This window comes from Vicia villosa, unplaced genomic scaffold, assembly GCF_029867415.1.
Source record: "Vicia villosa cultivar HV-30 ecotype Madison, WI unplaced genomic scaffold, Vvil1.0 ctg.005381F_1_1, whole genome shotgun sequence".
Taxonomy (NCBI): Eukaryota; Viridiplantae; Streptophyta; class Magnoliopsida; order Fabales; family Fabaceae; genus Vicia; species Vicia villosa.
Genome location: NW_026706612.1, coordinates 64,388 through 83,888, shown reverse-complemented (window position 1 = coordinate 83,888; position 19,501 = coordinate 64,388). Strand labels below are relative to the sequence as shown.

Below are 19,501 nucleotides of genomic sequence, written 5' to 3'. Positions count from 1 at the left end.
TCTGAGCAAAGTGAGGGTTCTAACATCTCATAAACATCAAATGTGATGTGTTTGAACCATCCATACACCCCAAAAACACCAAGAACTCAGAATCACTACCTCACTTCTCAAATATGCATAACATAAGCCTTATCATGCCAATTTTCATTCAAGCTCAGTTCTGTCCAATCTAACCATCCAGACACCATCCATGTACCATATATGAACTATTCCAATCATCATCCCTGACCTGTAACTCCAAAATCACTAAGCTTGATCCTCACTTGAGCCCTACTGCAGATCGAGCATCACCAGCTGGTCCAGAGGTTTTCAGTTCATTCCAATCATCCAAACATGTTCCATAAGGTCCACTGAAGCTGTCCAGATCAAGAAACAACATCTGGAACCTCTCATTTGCAGAATTCGATTCTCAGTTTGGCCGTTTTTGAAGGTAAGCCTCATGAACTCCAAACTCATACATACATGCATCATAAATGAAAAATTGAATTGCTATCTTGTTTCTGCACTATCACTGATCAATAGCCCTCAATCAATTTCACAATTCATCAATCCTACACGATTCCATGTTCAAATTCAGAATTAGGGTTCTTAGTGTTCATCACAAAATTGATCACCTTAGAGCAAATATAAATGAATTATGAGGGCACCATCATGTTTCTCGTCCAAAACCGAGCAAGATAGACTATCTACTTGATCAAAACAATCCAGTTTTAGAGAAATTCAAAATCAAAATAGGGATGTGTTCTTGGCGCCATTTTTTGTTCAGAGATTTCAAACACTTGTTTTTGAATATAATTAAATGAGCGTGTATCATAAACAAGCTGCGCGCGCAGCTCAGTTGGTTGTTGTTTTGAGTAGTGGACCTCAGGGCGTGGGTTCAAGCCCTAGTGAAGACAAAACCTTATTTTTTACCACTATTTTTCTCATTTTTCTTCACAACTTCATCAATTAATTTAACTAACCAAATCAATTCATTTTTGCTTCATTTTTTAAACACTATTCATTTGATATATATATTTTATGAATACCAAAAAAAATCATCAAAAAATATTTATTTGATACATTTTTTAAATAGGTTTAAAATGAATTGTTTTTAAGTATTTTTAAATACTTTAAATATTGTTTTTCTTTTTGATTCTTCAAACTTAATCACTTATAAATATTTTTTGATCAAACATTAATCATTTAGGTATAATCTTTCTGTTTATCTTGATTAATTTGATTTCTTTCAATTTCAAATTGTTTTAAAACAAGCGATCGCGATTCTTTTCAAAAACGATAAACCATTTCTTTTTGATTTTCAAAAGAAACTATTGATTAAATCTTTTTAATTAATCAATTGATTTTCAAAATAAAAGGGGCCTCTCGAATATTAGAGAGTATAAGTCCCTTTCCTCTTTCTTTTTACAGTTTTTCTTTGTATAGAAAACTCTTTCAAACCAAATACTTTTCAAACAAATTTTCAAACAGTTTTTCAAACAACGCGTCTGTAAATAAACAATCAACCATGTTTTATAAAATAAAACATGGGCCTCCACATAGGTATAAGTCCCATTCCCGTACGTGAAATTAGGTATTTCATTGTACACCTTTTTGTACATACACATTTTTGTACATATCTCGATTAGTTTGTTTTTTAACTTTGAATAACAAATCAAAAATGAAGGTTTTCTTTAAATCTTCCCAAAAATACCATGGGCCTCCATGTAGGTATAAGTCCCAAGCCCCTTGTAAATACCTGTTTACATAGCTTTTGAATAAATTCAAGTGGACCTCTCCTCGAGTATAAGTCCCGAGCCCCTGTGTATACAAATGGATCATGCTTACAGGTATATTTCCTTCATAAACTCCATTATATACACACACTTTGTCATATATATATAATTGTTCATACCTGTGCATGTTTGTTCATACTTGTTCATGTTTGTTCATATGTGTGATATGTGTGCTTGTTCAACTTAGTATAACACTAGGTTCCCCATAGCCTCCTATTGGGCTTCGTGCAAAGAATCTCCACTAGTTTAGGTTAGGACATAGAGTATGGTTTCCCGGTGAAATCGCTCTAAGAGCTCAAACCAACTATACCATGCCTCCCCTTGGGCTTTGTACAAACGAGTGACCCTCCCATAGCCTCCTCTTGGGCTTACAATGCAAGGACCCTGGATTGTCCCTCCCATAGCCTTCTCTTGGGCTTACAATGCAAGGACCCTCGGATAGCCTCCTCTTGGGCTTCGTACAAGGACCCACGGGCTTCTTATAAGCATCCCCAATATCCAAAACAAATACCCTAGGAGATTAGACATTTTTCATCTCTATGAAAGGAGTATCTCTTCTATATCATCACAAACAATCAATCAATCAAACTTTTTGCCACAAGGCTGGCTAATCAATCAAACTTCTTTTTGCCACAAGGCTGGCTAATCAATCAAACCGTTTTGCCACCATACTGGCCGATTAATCAAAGTTTTTGTCACAAGGCTGACTTCATTGAAACTTTTGCCACAAGGCTGGCTGATTAATCAAAACTTTTTGTCACAAGGCTGACTTCATTGAAAGTTTTTGCCACAAGGCTGGTTAAACAAACAAAAACATCTTTATCATTCTAAGCGCCATAAGTGGCACAGCCCAGGGCTTATAATGAAAAGATTTTCAAACAAAAAACAAACAGATGTATGTGATGATATAGATTAGATACATCGAACATTTAGATGACATTTGTCTCTTATCCTTTGCTTCCACTAGCATAAGTGGGAACTACGATTGCTCTGACTTTCTCAACATCCCTTTGAGAATACGTAGGCACAAGGTCGTATCCTTGGCGAGCAAAACTTCTCCCTCAAACCACTCAAACCTTAGCACCCGTAGACCCCGAGCTACAGATGCTCTGATTCCCTCTAAGGGATATGTATGCAGAGGATCGCGATGATCTTTGCGAGCATAATCAAACAAACACTTTAGGTCCCACCTCTTTCTCACAAGAACCTCCACCATAACAAGATTGGAATAAACAAAACAAAGAAACCTATAGAGTACTATAGATACGTTGGGTGCTAATACCTTCCCTTCGTATAACCAACCCTCTTACCCAAGATCTCTCCCCCCACTTTTAGGTTATTGCAGCTTTTTTCCTTTTCCTCTTTTGGAAACAATAAAAAGTTTGGTCGGTACAAAAGAAAAATCATTTTTTTGAGCACTCGAGCCCAAAGAAGGCATCAGGTGTCTCATCCCGAAAAAAGACAACGATTTTTCCCCGCGACAGTGACATAATTCTGGCAATCCTGGACTTGGTTCTTCAAAGAGCGTTGTTGAACGATGGAGATCTGGGAAAGTCAGTCTGGAGCCGAGCACGTAAACGGAGAGCGAAAAACCCCAAATGAGAGGGTTTAAGCCCTTTTATAGAAAAAATGCTCGGAATACAAAACGTCGCGTCGTCTGACACATCCTCCCCTAGGCACCGTCATCTACGCCTAGGCAATCATTACTCCATGCCACGTTAGCGAGTGTGGAACACGCGCGGTTTCTCATCTTCCCCCACGAACGGCTCCCTCCGAGAACAACCAATAGATGAGGACCAACTGAACCTGGGCCGAGCGTTAGCAAAGTCGAAGCTCCTTACTCGGAACTCCGACTTGGGGGGCTCCTGTTCTGGACTGGGCCAAGATTCGACCCAATCTACTTTCGGCCCACCTAACATTGGGGTCCAAACCATCCCATGGCCCATAAAAGGCAGGCGGTGCTCGTCTACTCCGTGCCCGGCGTAAGCGCTCCCCGCGAGCTGTCTGGTGTCCGGCACAAGTGCTCCCCGCAAGCACCCTCTCTGCCGAGGACCCTACTCCTCGTAGGGCTCCTTCATATCCAACCCCCCGAATAATGCGGAGTCCACGTGGTCCCTAAAAGACCGCGTCTCCCTTAAACTTCGGAGTGGTTGACCAGGACGGAGAGCACTCACGCATCTCCAATATTTCCGCCTAGGAAATCTGGCAGTCTCCTAGTTGGGCTTGGAAATTCAGCCCTGTAGCGAGATCATGACCCAGCGCTAGGGGCTTTAAATGCCCTCTTTCACTAGAGGGTCAGGTATTCAATCTCTTCTAACCTTTAGCTCGTACTTGCACTCCCTTGCTCGTTTTCTTACTTTGGCATCGGAGTACCTTGCAGGTACACCCCCCCCCCCCTTCACTTCTCAAAGACCAAGTTCCGAGCAGCCCTTGACGATCCTCCTGATCAGGTACGATCATATTGTTTTATAAGTTTTTATGAGAATATGCAAGTAATTATTAAGTTAATATATTTGTTCATTTTTTATTTATAATTAAAAAAATTGCAAGAAAAATATAAATATTGCTTTATAAGTTTTATTTAAATATGCAATTAGTTATCAGATTAATATATTTTTTATATTTTTCAGGATTCGAACTCATGAGCTCAAGTAGAAATTCCATGTAATTTTGAAAAGTGAAGATAAATTTAGAAGTTGCCACGGAGAATTATAAGTGATGAGGCAAAAATGATTTCATATGTCAAATATATTGAGATTCTGTTTTAATATATATAATAGAAGTGTGGAAATATAGTTCCAAAAAAATCTAAAAAATCCGTAAATTGAAAAAAAAAAAAAAAAAAAAACATTCCTAATTATGTTTTGAGTTACAATTTTGTGTACACTTAAGAAGAAGTTTATTACTGAGTCATGAAAATATGAATTGATGGACTTGAACAAACTTTTCTTATCTTCTTGAGGCAACGGATTGAGCAAAAAATTGATGATCTCCATTTGGCTTTATCAAAACCCTAAAGTGTGAGAGAGGTTACTTTTCCTCTTACAATTGTTCTCTCCACCAAGCTCTATTTGAAAATATTTCTATTTTAAACAAAGACCAGCCTCTGCCAATTTTCAATGCACAATTTCAGTTAAACTCAATAATCAAAATAATAAAATTTCATTATGAACTAAAACAACAAAACAATTTATTTTCAGAGTTGAAAAAAATATTAAACAATATCAAAGAATAAGAAAAAAAATAGTAGAGGTACATCAAGGCCAAAAGATGTATATCAAGGATACAAGTTCCTTCTTCTAACTCTATGGTGTTTCATTTTCATTCCTCTTCTTTTCTGACCTGAATGCACCCAAAAAATCACTACCAAGAAACCTAATCCAGAAAATACACATAAAAACAACACCCAAAATCTAAAAGAATTTGGAATCCCCATTCTATCATTATCAACACTTGCCAATTCCTCTGAATCATTTGCTAACATATGCTTTGATATCACACTTCCATCTGTAGTGTTTCCTTTTGATGTGGACATGGAATTACCGCGATTACACCCGTTTCTCTCATGATGCAAACGCAGTGCTTCATTCAGTGTCTTGACGCATTCTATACTGAGAAGGTTTTGCTGTAAACTTTTCTCATTATCATGGTCGAGAGTTGATGGATCGGGTGGTTCTGGAAACTTGGCCCAACATTTGTTGACTATATCGATCTCTCGCCATTTGGCCTTGTCAAAACTCCAGTTCCCAATACTGAACTGCAGTCCGTAGTGGAAAACTCTGTATTTGATGCTAAGTTCGAAAGCATATCCCGGGTATATCATTATTTCTCTGTTTATAGTATGCCTTAATTTCAACTGCATCAACAACATTAGAGGTTATATTAGTGAAATTCGTTCCCGTGAGTCTACTTTGGAAAGCTTATGGAAGCAGCTTATCACATGTCCATAACCTTGTTTCTATAAATTCTCTAGTTAACTGATGAAAACAATTTGATTTGAGTTTATGTTTTTCTAATAAAATACCTCTGCTGCGCCAAAAGAGTAACCATACATCTCGCTAATCCAGCCAGATTCGTAAACGTCTCCTGTTATATTTCTGGCATAATGAGCTCTATCAGCTCGAACCTCCTCCGTCTTATGCAGCCATAGTAAAGCGAATTTGCGCAGATCATCTATATGCATAATAATTACGCCACCAACCTTGTCACAAGCCTCGGGATGACTAGTATGTAATTTCGCAAGCTCATTGTCACAGCCAATAAGGTAGCTAGCATGTAAAAATAAATAAACAAAAATTGAAATATCATACAGCATAATAATATCCAAGTTAAAAATTACATGTACGCGAGTTTCGATACTAGACTTTTTGAAACGAAAGAAATAAAAATAAAATAAAGGTAAATCAAGTTCATCAGGCTTACTCGTATGGAGTTGAAACAGGCCTGCCCCTTGCAGCTTTATATTCCCATGGTGTAATTGGGCCTCTCATTATCATATCCGCATCAAGAATCACAATGAATTCAGCATCAATATTTGCATGATTAAGCCAGTGGAGGACTGCAGCAGGTTTGTTAATTGCTGGATACCTGAAATAAAACAGAAATTTTGTGTGATAAAATCTAAGGTTACGTAAACATAATACAGTTGAAACACGCATAATTACCAATCGCCTGTTAATGGATGTTGACTCATAGAAGGAACATAATGTGTGGGAGCCAAGTTACGGCCTTTGTATAGCTTTAAGTCCTCATCGGAGCAGCTGAGAAGTCGAGTGATATTTCCGGGCTGTCCACTTAAATGGAAACTATGCATAAGTCCTACAGTCTGCCAATCAAAGTACGAGCTACATTCGGTTGAAAATATAGTATGGATTTTAGGATATGGCTTGGAAGGATCATGATCAACCTGTTCTTGAATTTTATCATCCATCATTTCTAAAGTAGCAGGAGTCGCATATTTTGGTCGAGTTAGTTTAGCAAAGGTTCCGCTTTTTAAGTAGTTCAAGTATTTAGACCATGGTGGTTTAGGACAACCATTTGATGCGTGATGTAACAGAAGACCTTCATTTAAAATGTTTATGCACTCTATACTCAAAAATAGTCCTCGTCTTAGATTCGGGTCAGTTTCCAACGTATTCACCTCTCTAGGGTAAGGAGGTTGAGGAAAGAGCCGGCCACAGTTATAAATGATATCATCATCATCATGATCAGCCTTACTAAATGACCAATTCCCAACACTAAACCGCAGACCATAGTGAAGAAGAATTGGCTCAACACCCTCCCGGGGAGCATAACCAGGGTATATCATTAAATTATCATTGATTTTGTGTCGGAGCCCAACCTGTGAACGACAGAAGAACACACGAAGGAAACAATTGAAAAGAAGGTCAAAAGAAAAACAATTGGCAAAAGTTAAATAGGTCAAGAACTGGAAATGTAGTGCTTGATGAATATGGTCATTAAGTAGAGAAGTAATTCTTGAAATAAGAAAAAAAATCATTGTGAGAGTAAAAACTTACTTCTGCAGCACCAAAAGAGTATCCATACATCTCACTGATCCATCCTTTCTCATATATGTCACCAGTTATGTTTGCTCCCCAGTGAGCCTTATCTTGCCGAACTTCTTCTGTTTTCGAAAGCCACATAGGTGCCAAAGCTCGTAGGTCATCTATATGCATAGCCAAAAGCCCGCCAACTTTGTCACATTTTTCCGGGTGTTTCGTGTGGAGCTGAGCCAAAATATTGTCACAACCTCTTAAATACCTAGAGAAGGAATATTTGTCATGTTTAAATGTTAATGCAGAAAAACACACAGCACATACTATTTCAAGATATTAAGGCAAGCAAGCTTAATGACGTGATCCAAAGCCGAAAATCAAAACCACTCTAGTCTGGGTTTTAATGAATAATACCCATAATATGCTGCAACAGGTTTTCCTTTCTCTGCACCAATTTCATAAGGTCTAATTGGACCGCGGATTATCATGTCTGCATCTAGAATGAGAATCCAGTCAACATTTTCTGCATCTTTACTATGTTTGAGCCAATATACAACCCCAGCAGGTTTGTTTATTGCAGGGTACCTGCACAGTGGACAGAATTTGCATCTTACGCACCCAACCATGCTTAAAAAGGATTTCACTTGAAATACAGTAGTCACATACGTAGCTTATTATGGAAAAAGACTTCAAATTCATAACATTATGAAAAGTGTAATGTAAAAGATCAACCACTTATATTGTATAAAAATACTAGCAAGAATATCTTAATTATTATTCTAACGGAGAATTGACAAAATTACTTAGGCTGTGTTTGGGAGTTAGGAGGGGAGGGTAATCACTTGCCGTGTGTGGCATCAGAAAACATCATGCAAACCACATATCTAATCAGATAGATACAACAAAAACTGAGGAATATCACTCAAGATTTGATGGAAAATTAGTGAAGACTACGAAAATTGAGGAATAAAAAAGACATGGCTATAACTTGTAATCATAAAACTTATATAGAAACCAGTGTGCATAAATTTTAGCCACCATAGTTGATTTCAACACAAATCTAGAGATACTTTCAAACAAATAATTTAGTTATAACATACTCCATCCATTTCTAAACTTAGTTAGTTTGAGTATTTTAGGAAAGAGGGAGTAACTGTCGTCTGCATAGGTATGTTCCAGGCAACGAAAAACAAAACCAACAGGTGCTATATAAAACATAACTGCAAGTAGAAGCAACTCATAGAATAGGACAATCCCTAATGAGAACCAGTCCCATTTCATTCTCAACTAACTATTTTTCATCCAAAATCTAGTGCATCTCAAAGCTTTCAACCAATGCCTATCGCATAATGGTAGTCGCGACCATTTTTTTTAACACCATCAATAATCGAACCTTTAAACACCCTGTCAACCCAAACCCGTCCCTTCCTAGAGTTGGCCACACAGCCCCACTAGGCCAAGAGGCTGCATCCCACTCCCACCTCCCAATGTTCTAAAAAACCTATTTTTTTTCATTATTGTTTGCCAATTTTACCTCTTTCCAGATGCACAAATCCAGACGAGATTCGTCTGGATATAAGCATCCAGACGAGATTTGTCTGGATGTGGCACATCCAAACCATTACAAAAGTGAGTTTCTTAAAAACATTTACCACTTCATCTCTCTCACTCTACTCTCTCTCCCTCTCACTACAACTAACAATATAAACTCAAATCCAAAAACAAAAAAAAAAAAACAAAAAAAACTACTTCAACTTTAATTAAGACCCAAATTTCACCTGTCACCAGTTACAGGATGTACACTCATAGAAGGAACCTCAAAAGTAGGAGCTAAATGCATCCCTCTATAACTCTTCTTCTGCTCATCAGTGCAACTAAGAAGCCTGGTAATATGTCCAGGCTGCTTTGCCTTCCTGAAACTATGCATCAACCCAACAGTTTGCCAATCGAAGTAGTTTCCACATTCCACTGAGAACAGTGTGTGGATCCTCCGCGGTGCTTTGTAAGCTGCTTCAACACTGAAACTAGTGAAACCCAGTATCAGAAAAAGAAGCAAAATCAAAACTTTTTCCATTGTAGCTTGATTTGAAAGCTAGATATGAAATGGGTGTTTGCTAATTTTGTGAACAAGATCTAAATTTCTTGGCTTTGAAGCCATACTATTTTTACCCTGAAGATCTCGTGTTAAAGTGAAGTCAAACGTTGGATGGATGTATTCATGTTCGTAGTCGCAAGTCGGTACTATCATTGTTGATTTTTTTTTTATTTATTTATATTTTTAGTCAATATTAGATATTAAAAATAGCGGTAACAAATGCATTAAATTATAAATACACTATGCTATTCTCTTATTCAAAATATATTTATAAAAAAACATAACACTCTCCTCCTACCTATAGAATTATATAGAATTTGATTGAGCCCGTTTGTTATAGTTTTTTTTTATAAATAATTTTTATAATGTTATATAATTTTGTGAAAAAAAATTTATAAAGTATTTTGTATAAATAATTATTCTTAAAATGTGATTTTATGTTTCATTTATTTATAAAAAAAAATTGGATATCAAAATTTCAAAAAATCATTTAATTTTGAAGCTATTTCAAATAAACTTTCATAAAAATTATTTTTAAAATATAATTTTTTGAAAAAATTATGATTTTGACTAAGTTTTGGTCTTCAATAATGTCTGTTTATATTATAAGATATCAAAATTAATGTTTCATTTTAGAAAAAATGAATATAAAAAAATTGTAACATTTTGAAAAACGATTTTAAAAAATCTATTTTAAAATTCATTTTTTTAAAGTTGAAACTAACCGATCATAAATATGTATCAATCATGTATTAATAGAATGAGTCATGTTACTTTTTATAATAATTAATTTTAAAATAAATTGAAAATTTAAATACAATTTATTTAGAGGTACCGATACTCGACTAAAATTTCTGAGTATCTAAAAATTTATTTTAAAAAAACTATGCTTCTTCGAGAAAATTTTATTTTTTAAGTTCATTCAATAATCAATATATTTAGATCTTTTTTCTCTTTGTTCCAAAGTAGTTTCTCTACGAAATCATTTTTGAACCGTGCTTGAGATGTTAGAGAGAGGTAGTCCGCCTTCTCTCTAGCTTTCTTCCCCCCTTTTTTTCTAACCTAAATCTCTATTCTTGCCGTCCCATGGATTTTCATGATCTCTTCCCAGAAGCCGTTACCGGCGCTACCCACACCGCAGCCACCGCAGCCGTTCTCAGTTCAGACACGAATCAACCAAAAACCAGGAAATCATTTGTGGAAGCTATCTCAAATGTCTGTGTTATCCCCACCAGCCAGCTACCCACCCCTTGCGTCAAAGGGGACAGACTTTCGATTATGATACCAGAAGACGAATACATCTTGGGCCTGGAATCATGTAAGCATAACTTACATGGTAGAATTCTTTGGCCAAAAGGTTCCACCCCCATCACAGTTCAACAACTAAAGACCAAACTCCAAACCCTGTGGAGCTCCCTCCCGAAATGGGGTATCACTTCTCTGGGCAAGGGTTTTTACGAATTCTCATTTGCAAACCTTGAAGACGTTCGTAGAGTTCGTTCCTCACCAGCTTGGAATCTCAATCCAGGTATCCTCAAACTTTTCCCTTGGACAAAGGATTTCGTACCTTCAAACATGAACCACAGTTCGGCACAAGTTTGGGTCCGTATTCATGGGCTTGCTCAGGAATATTGGCGACCGAAAATCCTGTTTACTATTGCCAGCAGCATAGGAATTCCCATTTGTATTGACTCCTCTTCCAATAAACCGATGATTGATAGACATTTTGGCCAGTTTGTTCGGGTGTTGGTGGATATTGATCTCACAAAGGAACTGAGGGACAAAATCTTGGTCGAAAGAACAGGTTTTGCTTTCTTCGTGGATCTCGAATATGAGAAAATTCCAGATTTCTGTACCTACTGCAAAGCATTGGGTCACACTATTCACACATGCAGAAGGAAGAAGGTTTCTGAACAAAAAACAGAACAGCAAAACAAAACCAATATTACCGACCACAGCAAAAAACCTCAGCAGGGCAAGGAGAATAAGGGTAAGGAGCCATTTATAGATAAGACTCCTCCAATGGGGGGTGAGACAAGCGGGATCATCAAACCTAGTGAAATCAACAACAAGACTGTCGTAGCCGATATTAATAGTGACGTTGTTCCTTCCCCAAACGTGGAGTTAAACAACAATTCTATATTAACACCAATTGTGGAGATTGAAGAATCAAACTTGGTGGAAATTATTGTGCAAGAGAAGATTCTTAAGGCCGCAGCCGCTATCAACCATCTGGAGGATTCAAGTTCTGACTCGGACTTTGTTGTAGAAACCCAACAAGTTGCCACCAATACGCGGAAAAAAGACAATACAAACAGCTTCCTAGATGACTCGTGGAACTCCCTGGCTTCTCAATCGAGAAACGAAGTTTCTTCGGAAGAGGATGAAGGCAACTTCAAAGAAGTGGTTACTAAATCCCAAAAGAAAAAAAGTAGAAGGAAAATCAAAACCAGGGACACTTCAGGCACCGGTTCAAGAGCTGGTACTGGAAAGCCACCTCAATGAAGTGCCTTTACTGGAATATTAGGGGACTAGCTAACTCCCCCTCTAAGTTAGCTCTCAAAGATTTTATCAAATGTCACAAACCTGACTTCTGCATTATAGCCGAACCGTGGATGAACCATGATCATTTCCCTCAAAATTTATGGAACCGTCTTAACATGAAATTGTTTGCTGTTAACAATAGGGGCTCCCTCAAGCCTAACATTTGGTGTATCTGTAACAATAGTATGGATCCCCTCATTCATAGTATTTCTGATCAGCTCATTTCCTTTACTTTCCGTTCTAACAACCAATCCTATGGTATAGCCGCTGTTTACGCTTCCAACTGCCACATTAAAAGAAGGGCCCTCTGGGAGGATTTAAGCATGATTAACACCGCGCCTTTTCCTTGGATTTTCGTTGGCAATTTCAATGCCATTCTTGGAGCTCATGAACACAGAGGTCTCAGCTCCCCTAATCGTATTCCTATGATTGATTTTAAAACCTGGGTTGATAATAATAACCTTTTGGAGCTTCCTTCCAAAGGTAATTTTTTTACTTGGTACAATGGGCGTGCCGGCACAGATTCAATAGAAAGGAAGTTAGATCGGGCGTTCTGCAACCAGCTTTGGCACAACGCGAGTTTTATTTCTTCCTGCACGGTTCTGCCTCGCTACCGCTCTGATCACCATCCCTTATTGGTGGAAGGATCTTTCACGGATATTAAACTTACTTCCCATTTCAGATTTATGGGCATGTGGACTCTTCACGATTCTTGCAGAGAGATAGTTGCAGATTCTTGGTCCACCCCGTGCGTGGGATGCCCTATGTGGATCCTCTCTAGAAAACTTCAGTTGCTCAATAATCGTCTCAAACATTGGAATTGGAATACGTTTGGAAACGTTTACCATAGAGTGCAGAACCAGAAGGATATCTTGTTGGATATTCAGAACCAAATTGGCAGTCATGGGCCTACTCCAGCTCTTCGGGAACAGGAGAAAGCGGCACAACAGGTCCTGGATGCTTCGCTTAAACAGGAAGAAGTTTTCTGGGCAGAAAAGGCAAACATGGATTGGCATAGTGATGGGGATCGTAACACCGCTTACTTCCACAGAATTGCGAAAATGAAAAGATCTTATAGTGCCATAACGATGCTTATGGATGGTGATATTACGGTCACGGATAATGAAGAGATGGCGAACCTTACTGTTTCATATTTCTCTAACCTTTTCTGTTTTGCAGGTAATTCAACTTCAAATAGCCTGGTTGGTGATGTTATCCCTCAGCTGGTTTCTAATGAGATGAATGTCGTCCTTACCATGATCCCTTCTAATGAGGAGATTCGTAATGCAGTATTCAGTCTTAATAAACTTAGTGCTCCCGGGCCGGATGGTTTCGGAGGTTGTTTTTACCATACTTACTGGAGCATCATCAAAGATGACGTCAGTGCTGCGGTTAGGCAATTTTTCCAATTCGGTAATGTTATCCCTAATTACAATGCTAGCAAAATCATCCTCATTCCCAAAGCTCCAGACGCCCAGTCGCTCACAGATTTCCGTCCGATAGCTCTCGCTAATTTCAAATTCAAGATTATCACTAAGATCATAGCAGTTAGGCTTTCTTCGATATTACCCTCTCTCATCTCCAAGGAGCAGCGTGGTTTCATCCCGGGTCATAACATTAAAGATTGCATCTGTCTTGCTTCGGAAGCGGTTAATGTTCTAGACAACAAATGCCCTTTTGGCAACATTGCTATGAAAGTCGACATATCTAAGGCTTTCAATACTATCAGCTGGGATTTTATTCTGCAGGTGCTCCGCGGCTATGGTTTCGGTGATGTTTTCTGTCAATGGATCATGGCCATTCTCTCCTCCGCCAGTATGTCCATCGTCTTCAATGGGAGTCTTCACGGTTATTTCAAATGCAAACGAGGGGTGCGGCAAGGGGATCCGCTATCCCCGCTTCTTTTTGTTTTAGCTCAGGATGTTTTGAGTAGACTGATTTCCAAGGCTGCCAACAACGGTTCTCTAAAGCTTATCAAAGCCTCGAAGTTCAACTTTGTTCCTTCCCATATCATGTTCGCGGACGACATCATGATCTTTTGTACCGGTAAGAGATCTAATCTTCAGCTTTTACATAACATTTTCAGCAGCTATTCCTTGGAATCGGGGCAGCAGGTGAACCTTGCTAAGTCCTTCGTCTTCATGGGAAAAATGTCAGCTAGAGCGAAAACCTGCATTCTGTAACACCCCAAATTCTACCCGAAAATATTGTTAGAACAAGATTTGTTCTGATCAATTATCTTAGTTTTGATGATAACAATAATATGAATTTTGCTTAAGATAATATGGTACTCTAATTCAATGCAATTTCCTTTTCAGGAAATATATAAAGAGTATGCATAATTCAGCGCTCAGAAGCTTTGTCTCAAAGGGTTCAGCATGCAACATCAGAACATGGTCTGGCAAGACATCAGAAGATGGTCGAAGCAGAATCAGAACATGGGTCTATGGAAGCATCAGAAGAACATGAGATCAGAAGCACTGAAGTTCTGATGGTATCACGCTCAGAAGCACTTCAAGGTCAGAAGATCAGAAGATGCTTTGCACCAAGCTGTTTGACTCTGATGATATTCAAACGTTGTATTCACAAACATCAGATCAGAAGGAAGTACAAGTGGCAAGCTACGCTGACTGACAAAAGGAACGTTAAAAGCTATTATAGGCTACGTCAGTAGACACAGCGTGAACAAGGCTCGAGGTAGTTGACAAAAGCGTATAACATTAAATGCGATGCTGTACGGAACACGCAAAGCATTAAATGCACTCAACGGTCATCTTCTCCAACGCCTATAAATATGAAGTTCTGATGAGAAGCAAGGTTAACGATTCTGCACAAAACAACTCTTATTAACTTGCTGAAACACTGTTCTACTCAAAGCTCAGAATCTTCATCTTCATCAAAGCTCACTACATTGCTGTTGTAATATATTAGTGAGATTAAGCTTAAACGTTAAGAGAAATATCACAGTTTGTGATTATAGCTTTTAAGAAGCAATTGTAATACTCTTAGAATTGATTACATTAAGTTGTAAGGAACTAGAGTGATCGTGTGGATCAGAATACTCTAGGAAGTCTTAGAGGTTATCTAAGCAGGTTGTAACTAGAGTGATCGTGCGGATCAGTATACTCTAGAAAGTCTTAGAGGGTATCTAAGCAGTTGTTCCTGGAGTGATCAGTGTGTGATCAGAAGACTCTGGAAGACTTAGTTGCTGACTAAGTGGAGAACCATTGTAATCCGTGCGATTAGTGGATTAAATCCTCAGTTGAGGTAAATCATCTCTGCGGGGGTGGACTGGAGTAGTTTAGTTAACAACGAACCAGGATAAAAATAACTGTGCAATTTATTTTTATCTGTCAAGTTTTTAAAGCTACACTTATTCAAACCCCCCCTTTCTAAGTGTTTTTCTATCCTTCAATTGGCATCAGAGCGCCGGTTCTAAGGTGCAAGCACTTAACCGTGTTTAGAAAAGATTCAGGAAGAGAAAAACGCTTCAGTAAAAGATGGTTGATGAAAGTGAAAAGTCTACACCTGCATCTACATCTGGCTCTGCTGAGCAACACAACGGTAACAATGGTTATACTAGACCGCCGGTATTTGATGGTGAAAACTTTGAATACTGGAAAGATAAACTGGAAAGTTACTTTCTTGGTCTAGATGGTGATCTATGGGATCTTCTGATGGATGGTTACAAACATCCAGTAAATGCCAGTGGCGTAAAGCTGACAAGGCAAGAAATGAACGATGATCAGAAGAAGCTTTTCAAGAATCATCATAAATGTAGAACTGTTTTGCTGAATGCTATCTCTCATGCTGAGTATGAGAAGATATCTAACAGGGAAACGGCCTATGACATATATGAGTCCTTGAAATTGACTCATGAAGGAAATGCTCAAGTCAAGGAGACTAAAGCTCTCGCTTTAATCCAGAAGTATGAAGCCTTCAAGATGGAGGATGATGAAGACATTGAAAAGATGTTTTCAAGATTTCAAACTCTTACTGCTGGATTGAGAGTTCTTGACAAGGGATACACCAAGGCTGATCACGTAAAGAAGATCATCAGAAGCTTACCTAGAAGATGGGGTCCTATGGTGACTGCATTCAAGATTGCAAAGAATCTGAATGAAGTTTCTCTGGAAGAGCTTATCAGTGCCTTGAGAAGTCATGAAATAGAGCTGGACGCAAATGAGCCTCAAAAGAAAGGTAAGTCTATTGCATTAAAATCTAATATCAAGAAATGCACTAACGCTTTTCAGGCTAGAGAAGAAGATCCTGAAGAATCAGAATCTGAAGAAGAAGATGAACTGTCCTTGATCTCCAGAAGGCTGAATCAACTCTGGAAGAACAAGCAAAGGAAGTTCAGAGGCGTCAGAAGTTCAAAGAAATTTGAACGTGGAGAATCTTCTGATGACAGAAGATTTGACAAGAAGAAGGTCATGTGCTATGAATGCAATGAGCCTGGACACTTCAAGAATGAATGTCCAAAACTTTAGAAGGAAAATCCCAAGAAGAAGTTTCATAAGAAGAAAGGTCTTATGGCAACCTGGGATGAGTCAGAAGATGATTCAGACTCTGAAGATGAGCAGGCTAACTGTGCGCTGATGGCGACAGAAGATGATGGATCAGAATCTACATCAGAATCAGATTCTGAAGAGGTATTTTCTGAACTTACTAGAGATGAGTTAGTTTCCGGTCTAACTGAACTTCTGGAACTCAAGTCTCAGATCAGTCTCAAATACAAAAAGCTGAGAAAGCTATTTGAATTTGAAACAAAGAAGCTTGAGTTGGAGAATTCTGAATTAAAAGAAAAACTTTTAAAATTATCCAATAATGTTGGATCTCCTTCTGATTCAGAAAAATCCATTCCTAGTCTAAACCATATTCTGAAAGAATATGATTTAAGTTTCAGGAAGTTCTTATCTAGAAGTATTGGCAGAAGTCAGCTAGCTTCTATGATATATGCTGTGTCTGGAAACAAAAGAGTCGGCATTGGTTTTGAGGGTGAAACCCCATACAAACTTGAACCTGTTGATGAAATGAAATTTACATACAAGCCATTGCATGATCAGTTCAAGTATGGCCACTCCCATGATATTAGGCCCACTTCACATGCTCAAAGTTTTCACATAACACACACCAAAAAGCATGTGACACAACCTAGGAAATATCATGAAACTCACATTAAAAATTATCATGCTGTTCCTCCTATTGCTTACAATGTTAAACCCAAGTTCAATCAGAACTTGAGAAAATCTAACAAGAAAGGACCCAAAAAGATGTGGGTACCTAAGGATAAGATTATTCCTATTGCAGATATCCTTGGCTGCAAAAAGGACAAAGCACAACATGTCGTGGTACCTGGACTCTGGATGCTCACGACACATGACAGGAAGAAGGTCTATGTTCCAAGACCTGGTGCTTAAGTCTGGAGGAGAAGTCAAGTTTGGAGGAGATCAGAAGGGCAAGATAATTGGCTCTGGAACTATAAAGTCTGGTAACTCTCCCTCCATTTCTAATGTACTTCTTGTAGAAGGATTAACACATAACCTCTTATCTATTAGTCAATTGAGTGACAATGGTTATGATATAATCTTTAATCAAGAGTCTTGCAAGGCTGTAAATCAGAAGGATGGCTCAATCCTATTTACAGGCAAGAGGAAGAACAACATTTATAAGACAGATCTGCAAGATCTTATGAGTCAGAAGGTGACTTGTCTTATGTCTGTTTCTGAAGAGCAGTGGGTCTGGCACAGAAGATTAGGTCATGCTAGTTTGAGAAAGATTTCTCAGATTAACAAACTGGATCTTGTCAGAGGACTCCCTAATCTGAAATTCAAATCAGATGCTCTTTGTGAAGCATGTCAGAAGGGCAAGTTCTCCAAACCTGCATTCAAGTCCAAGAATGTTGTTTCTACCTCAAGGCCATTAGAACTCTTGCACATTGATCTGTTTGGCCCAGTCAAAACAGCATCTGTCAGAGGGAAGAAATATGGATTAGTCATCGTAGATGATTATAGCCGCTGGACATGGGTAAAATTCTTGAAACACAAGGATGAGTCTCATTCAGTGTTCTTTGATTTCTGCATTCAGATTCAATCTGAAAAAGAGTGTAAAATCATAAAGGTCAGAAGTGATCATGGTGGTGAATTTGAGAACAGATCCTTTGAAGAATTCTTCAAAGAAAATGGTATTGCCCATGATTTCTCTTGTCCTAGAACTCCGCAGCAAAATGGGGTTGTAGAACGAAAGAATAGGACTCTGCAAGAAATGGCCAGAACCATGATCAATGAAACCAATATGGCTAAGTATTTCTGGGCAGAAGCAATAAACACTGCATGCTATATTCAGAATAGAATCTCTATCAGACCTATTCTAAATAAGACTCCTTATGAATTGTGGAAGAATAGAAAGCCCAACATTTCATATTTCCATCCTTTTGGATGTGTATGCTTTATTCTGAACACTAAAGATCATCTTGGTAAGTTTGATTCCAAAGCTCAAAAATGTTTCCTTCTTGGATATTCTGAACGCTCAAAAGGCTACAGAGTATACAATACTGAAACATTGATTGTAGAAGAATCAATCAATATCAGGTTTGATGATAAGCTTGGTTCTGAAAAACCAAAGCAGTTTGATAATTTTGCAGATTGTGATATTGATATATCAGAAGTTGTTGAGCCAAGAAGCAACGCATCAGAAGCAGAGCTTCTCAGAAGCAAAGAATCGGAAGATCAAGTATCAGCTTCTCTGGAGAATCTAAGCATTTCTGAAGAACCATCTGTCAGAAGATCATCCAGACTCATCTCTGATCATTCAGAAGATGTCATTCTTGGAAAGAAGGATGATCCAATCAGAACAAGAGCATTCCTTAAGAACAATGCAGACTGTCAATTTAGGTCTTGTATCTTTGATCGAGCCAACTTCTGTTGATCATGCTCTAGAAGATCCAGACTGGATAATTGCTATGCAAGAAGAACTGAATCAGTTTACAAGGAATGATGTTTGGGATCTTGTTCCTAGACCAGATGGATTCAATATAATCGGTACAAAATGGGTCTTCAGAAACAAGCTCAGTGAGAAAGGTGAAGTGGTAAGGAACAAAGCCAGACTGGTGGCTCAGGGTTATAGTCAGCAAGAAGGGATTGACTATACAGAAACCTTTGCACCAGTGGCCAGGTTAGAATCTATTCGTCTATTAATTTCATTTGCCACTCAACATAACATCACTCTCTATCAAATGGATGTTAAGAGTGCCTTCTTAAATGGTTATATAGATGAAGAAGTTTATGTCCATCAACCTCCTGGTTTTGAAGACTCTATGTCTCCTAATCATGTTTTTAAACTAAAGAAATCGTTGTATGGATTGAAACAAGCTCCCAGAGCTTGGTATGAACGCTTAAGTTCTTTCCTTCTGGATAATGGTTTCACTAGAGGAAAAGTGGACACTACTCTCTTTTGTAAAACCTTTAAAAGGGATATTTTAATTTGTCAAATATATGTAGATGATATTATTTTTGGAACATCTAATGCTACACTTGGAAAGGAGTTTGCTGAGTCTATGCAGGCTGAGTTTGAAATGAGCATGATGGGAG

At 38.2% G+C, this 19,501-nt stretch overlaps 2 protein-coding genes across 2 annotated transcripts; one reads left to right on the top strand and one right to left on the bottom strand.

The window, feature by feature from the left end:
* Nucleotides 1-4,948: 4,948 nt before the first annotated feature.
* On the bottom strand, nt 4,949-9,495 carry LOC131642590 (peptidyl serine alpha-galactosyltransferase-like). The gene is made up of 7 exons (XM_058912824.1): nt 9,052-9,495; nt 7,688-7,858; nt 7,295-7,538; nt 6,440-7,116; nt 6,198-6,362; nt 5,800-6,043; nt 4,949-5,631 (listed from the first exon to the last, which is right to left on the bottom strand). The coding sequence occupies exons 1-7, from the start codon at nt 9,345-9,347 to the stop codon at nt 5,053-5,055; spliced, it is 2,376 nt and encodes a 791-aa protein (XP_058768807.1). The 5' UTR covers nt 9,348-9,495; the 3' UTR covers nt 4,949-5,052.
* A 959-nt stretch (nt 9,496-10,454) lies between these two features.
* Nucleotides 10,455-11,873, top strand: LOC131642593 (uncharacterized). Its single transcript, XM_058912826.1, has one exon. It carries the CDS (start codon nt 10,455-10,457, stop codon nt 11,871-11,873), a length of 1,419 nt encoding a protein of 472 aa, XP_058768809.1.
* The last annotated feature ends 7,628 nt before the right edge of the window (nt 11,874-19,501 follow it).

Excerpts from the sequence above, each read along its gene's own strand:
- LOC131642590 (XM_058912824.1), bottom strand. The coding sequence starts at position 9,347 with ATGGAAAAAGTTTTGATTTTGCTTCTTTTTCTGATACTGGGTTTCACT. Across the intron at positions 7,539-7,687 it reads CCTGTTGCAGCATATTATGG|GTATTTAAGAGGTTGTGACA; the intron begins GTATTATTCATT and ends TTCCTTCTCTAG. Across the intron at positions 6,044-6,197 it reads CCTGTTTCAACTCCATACGA|CTACCTTATTGGCTGTGACA; the intron begins GTAAGCCTGATG and ends TTTACATGCTAG.
- LOC131642593 (XM_058912826.1), top strand. The coding sequence starts at position 10,455 with ATGGATTTTCATGATCTCTTCCCAGAAGCCGTTACCGGCGCTACCCAC.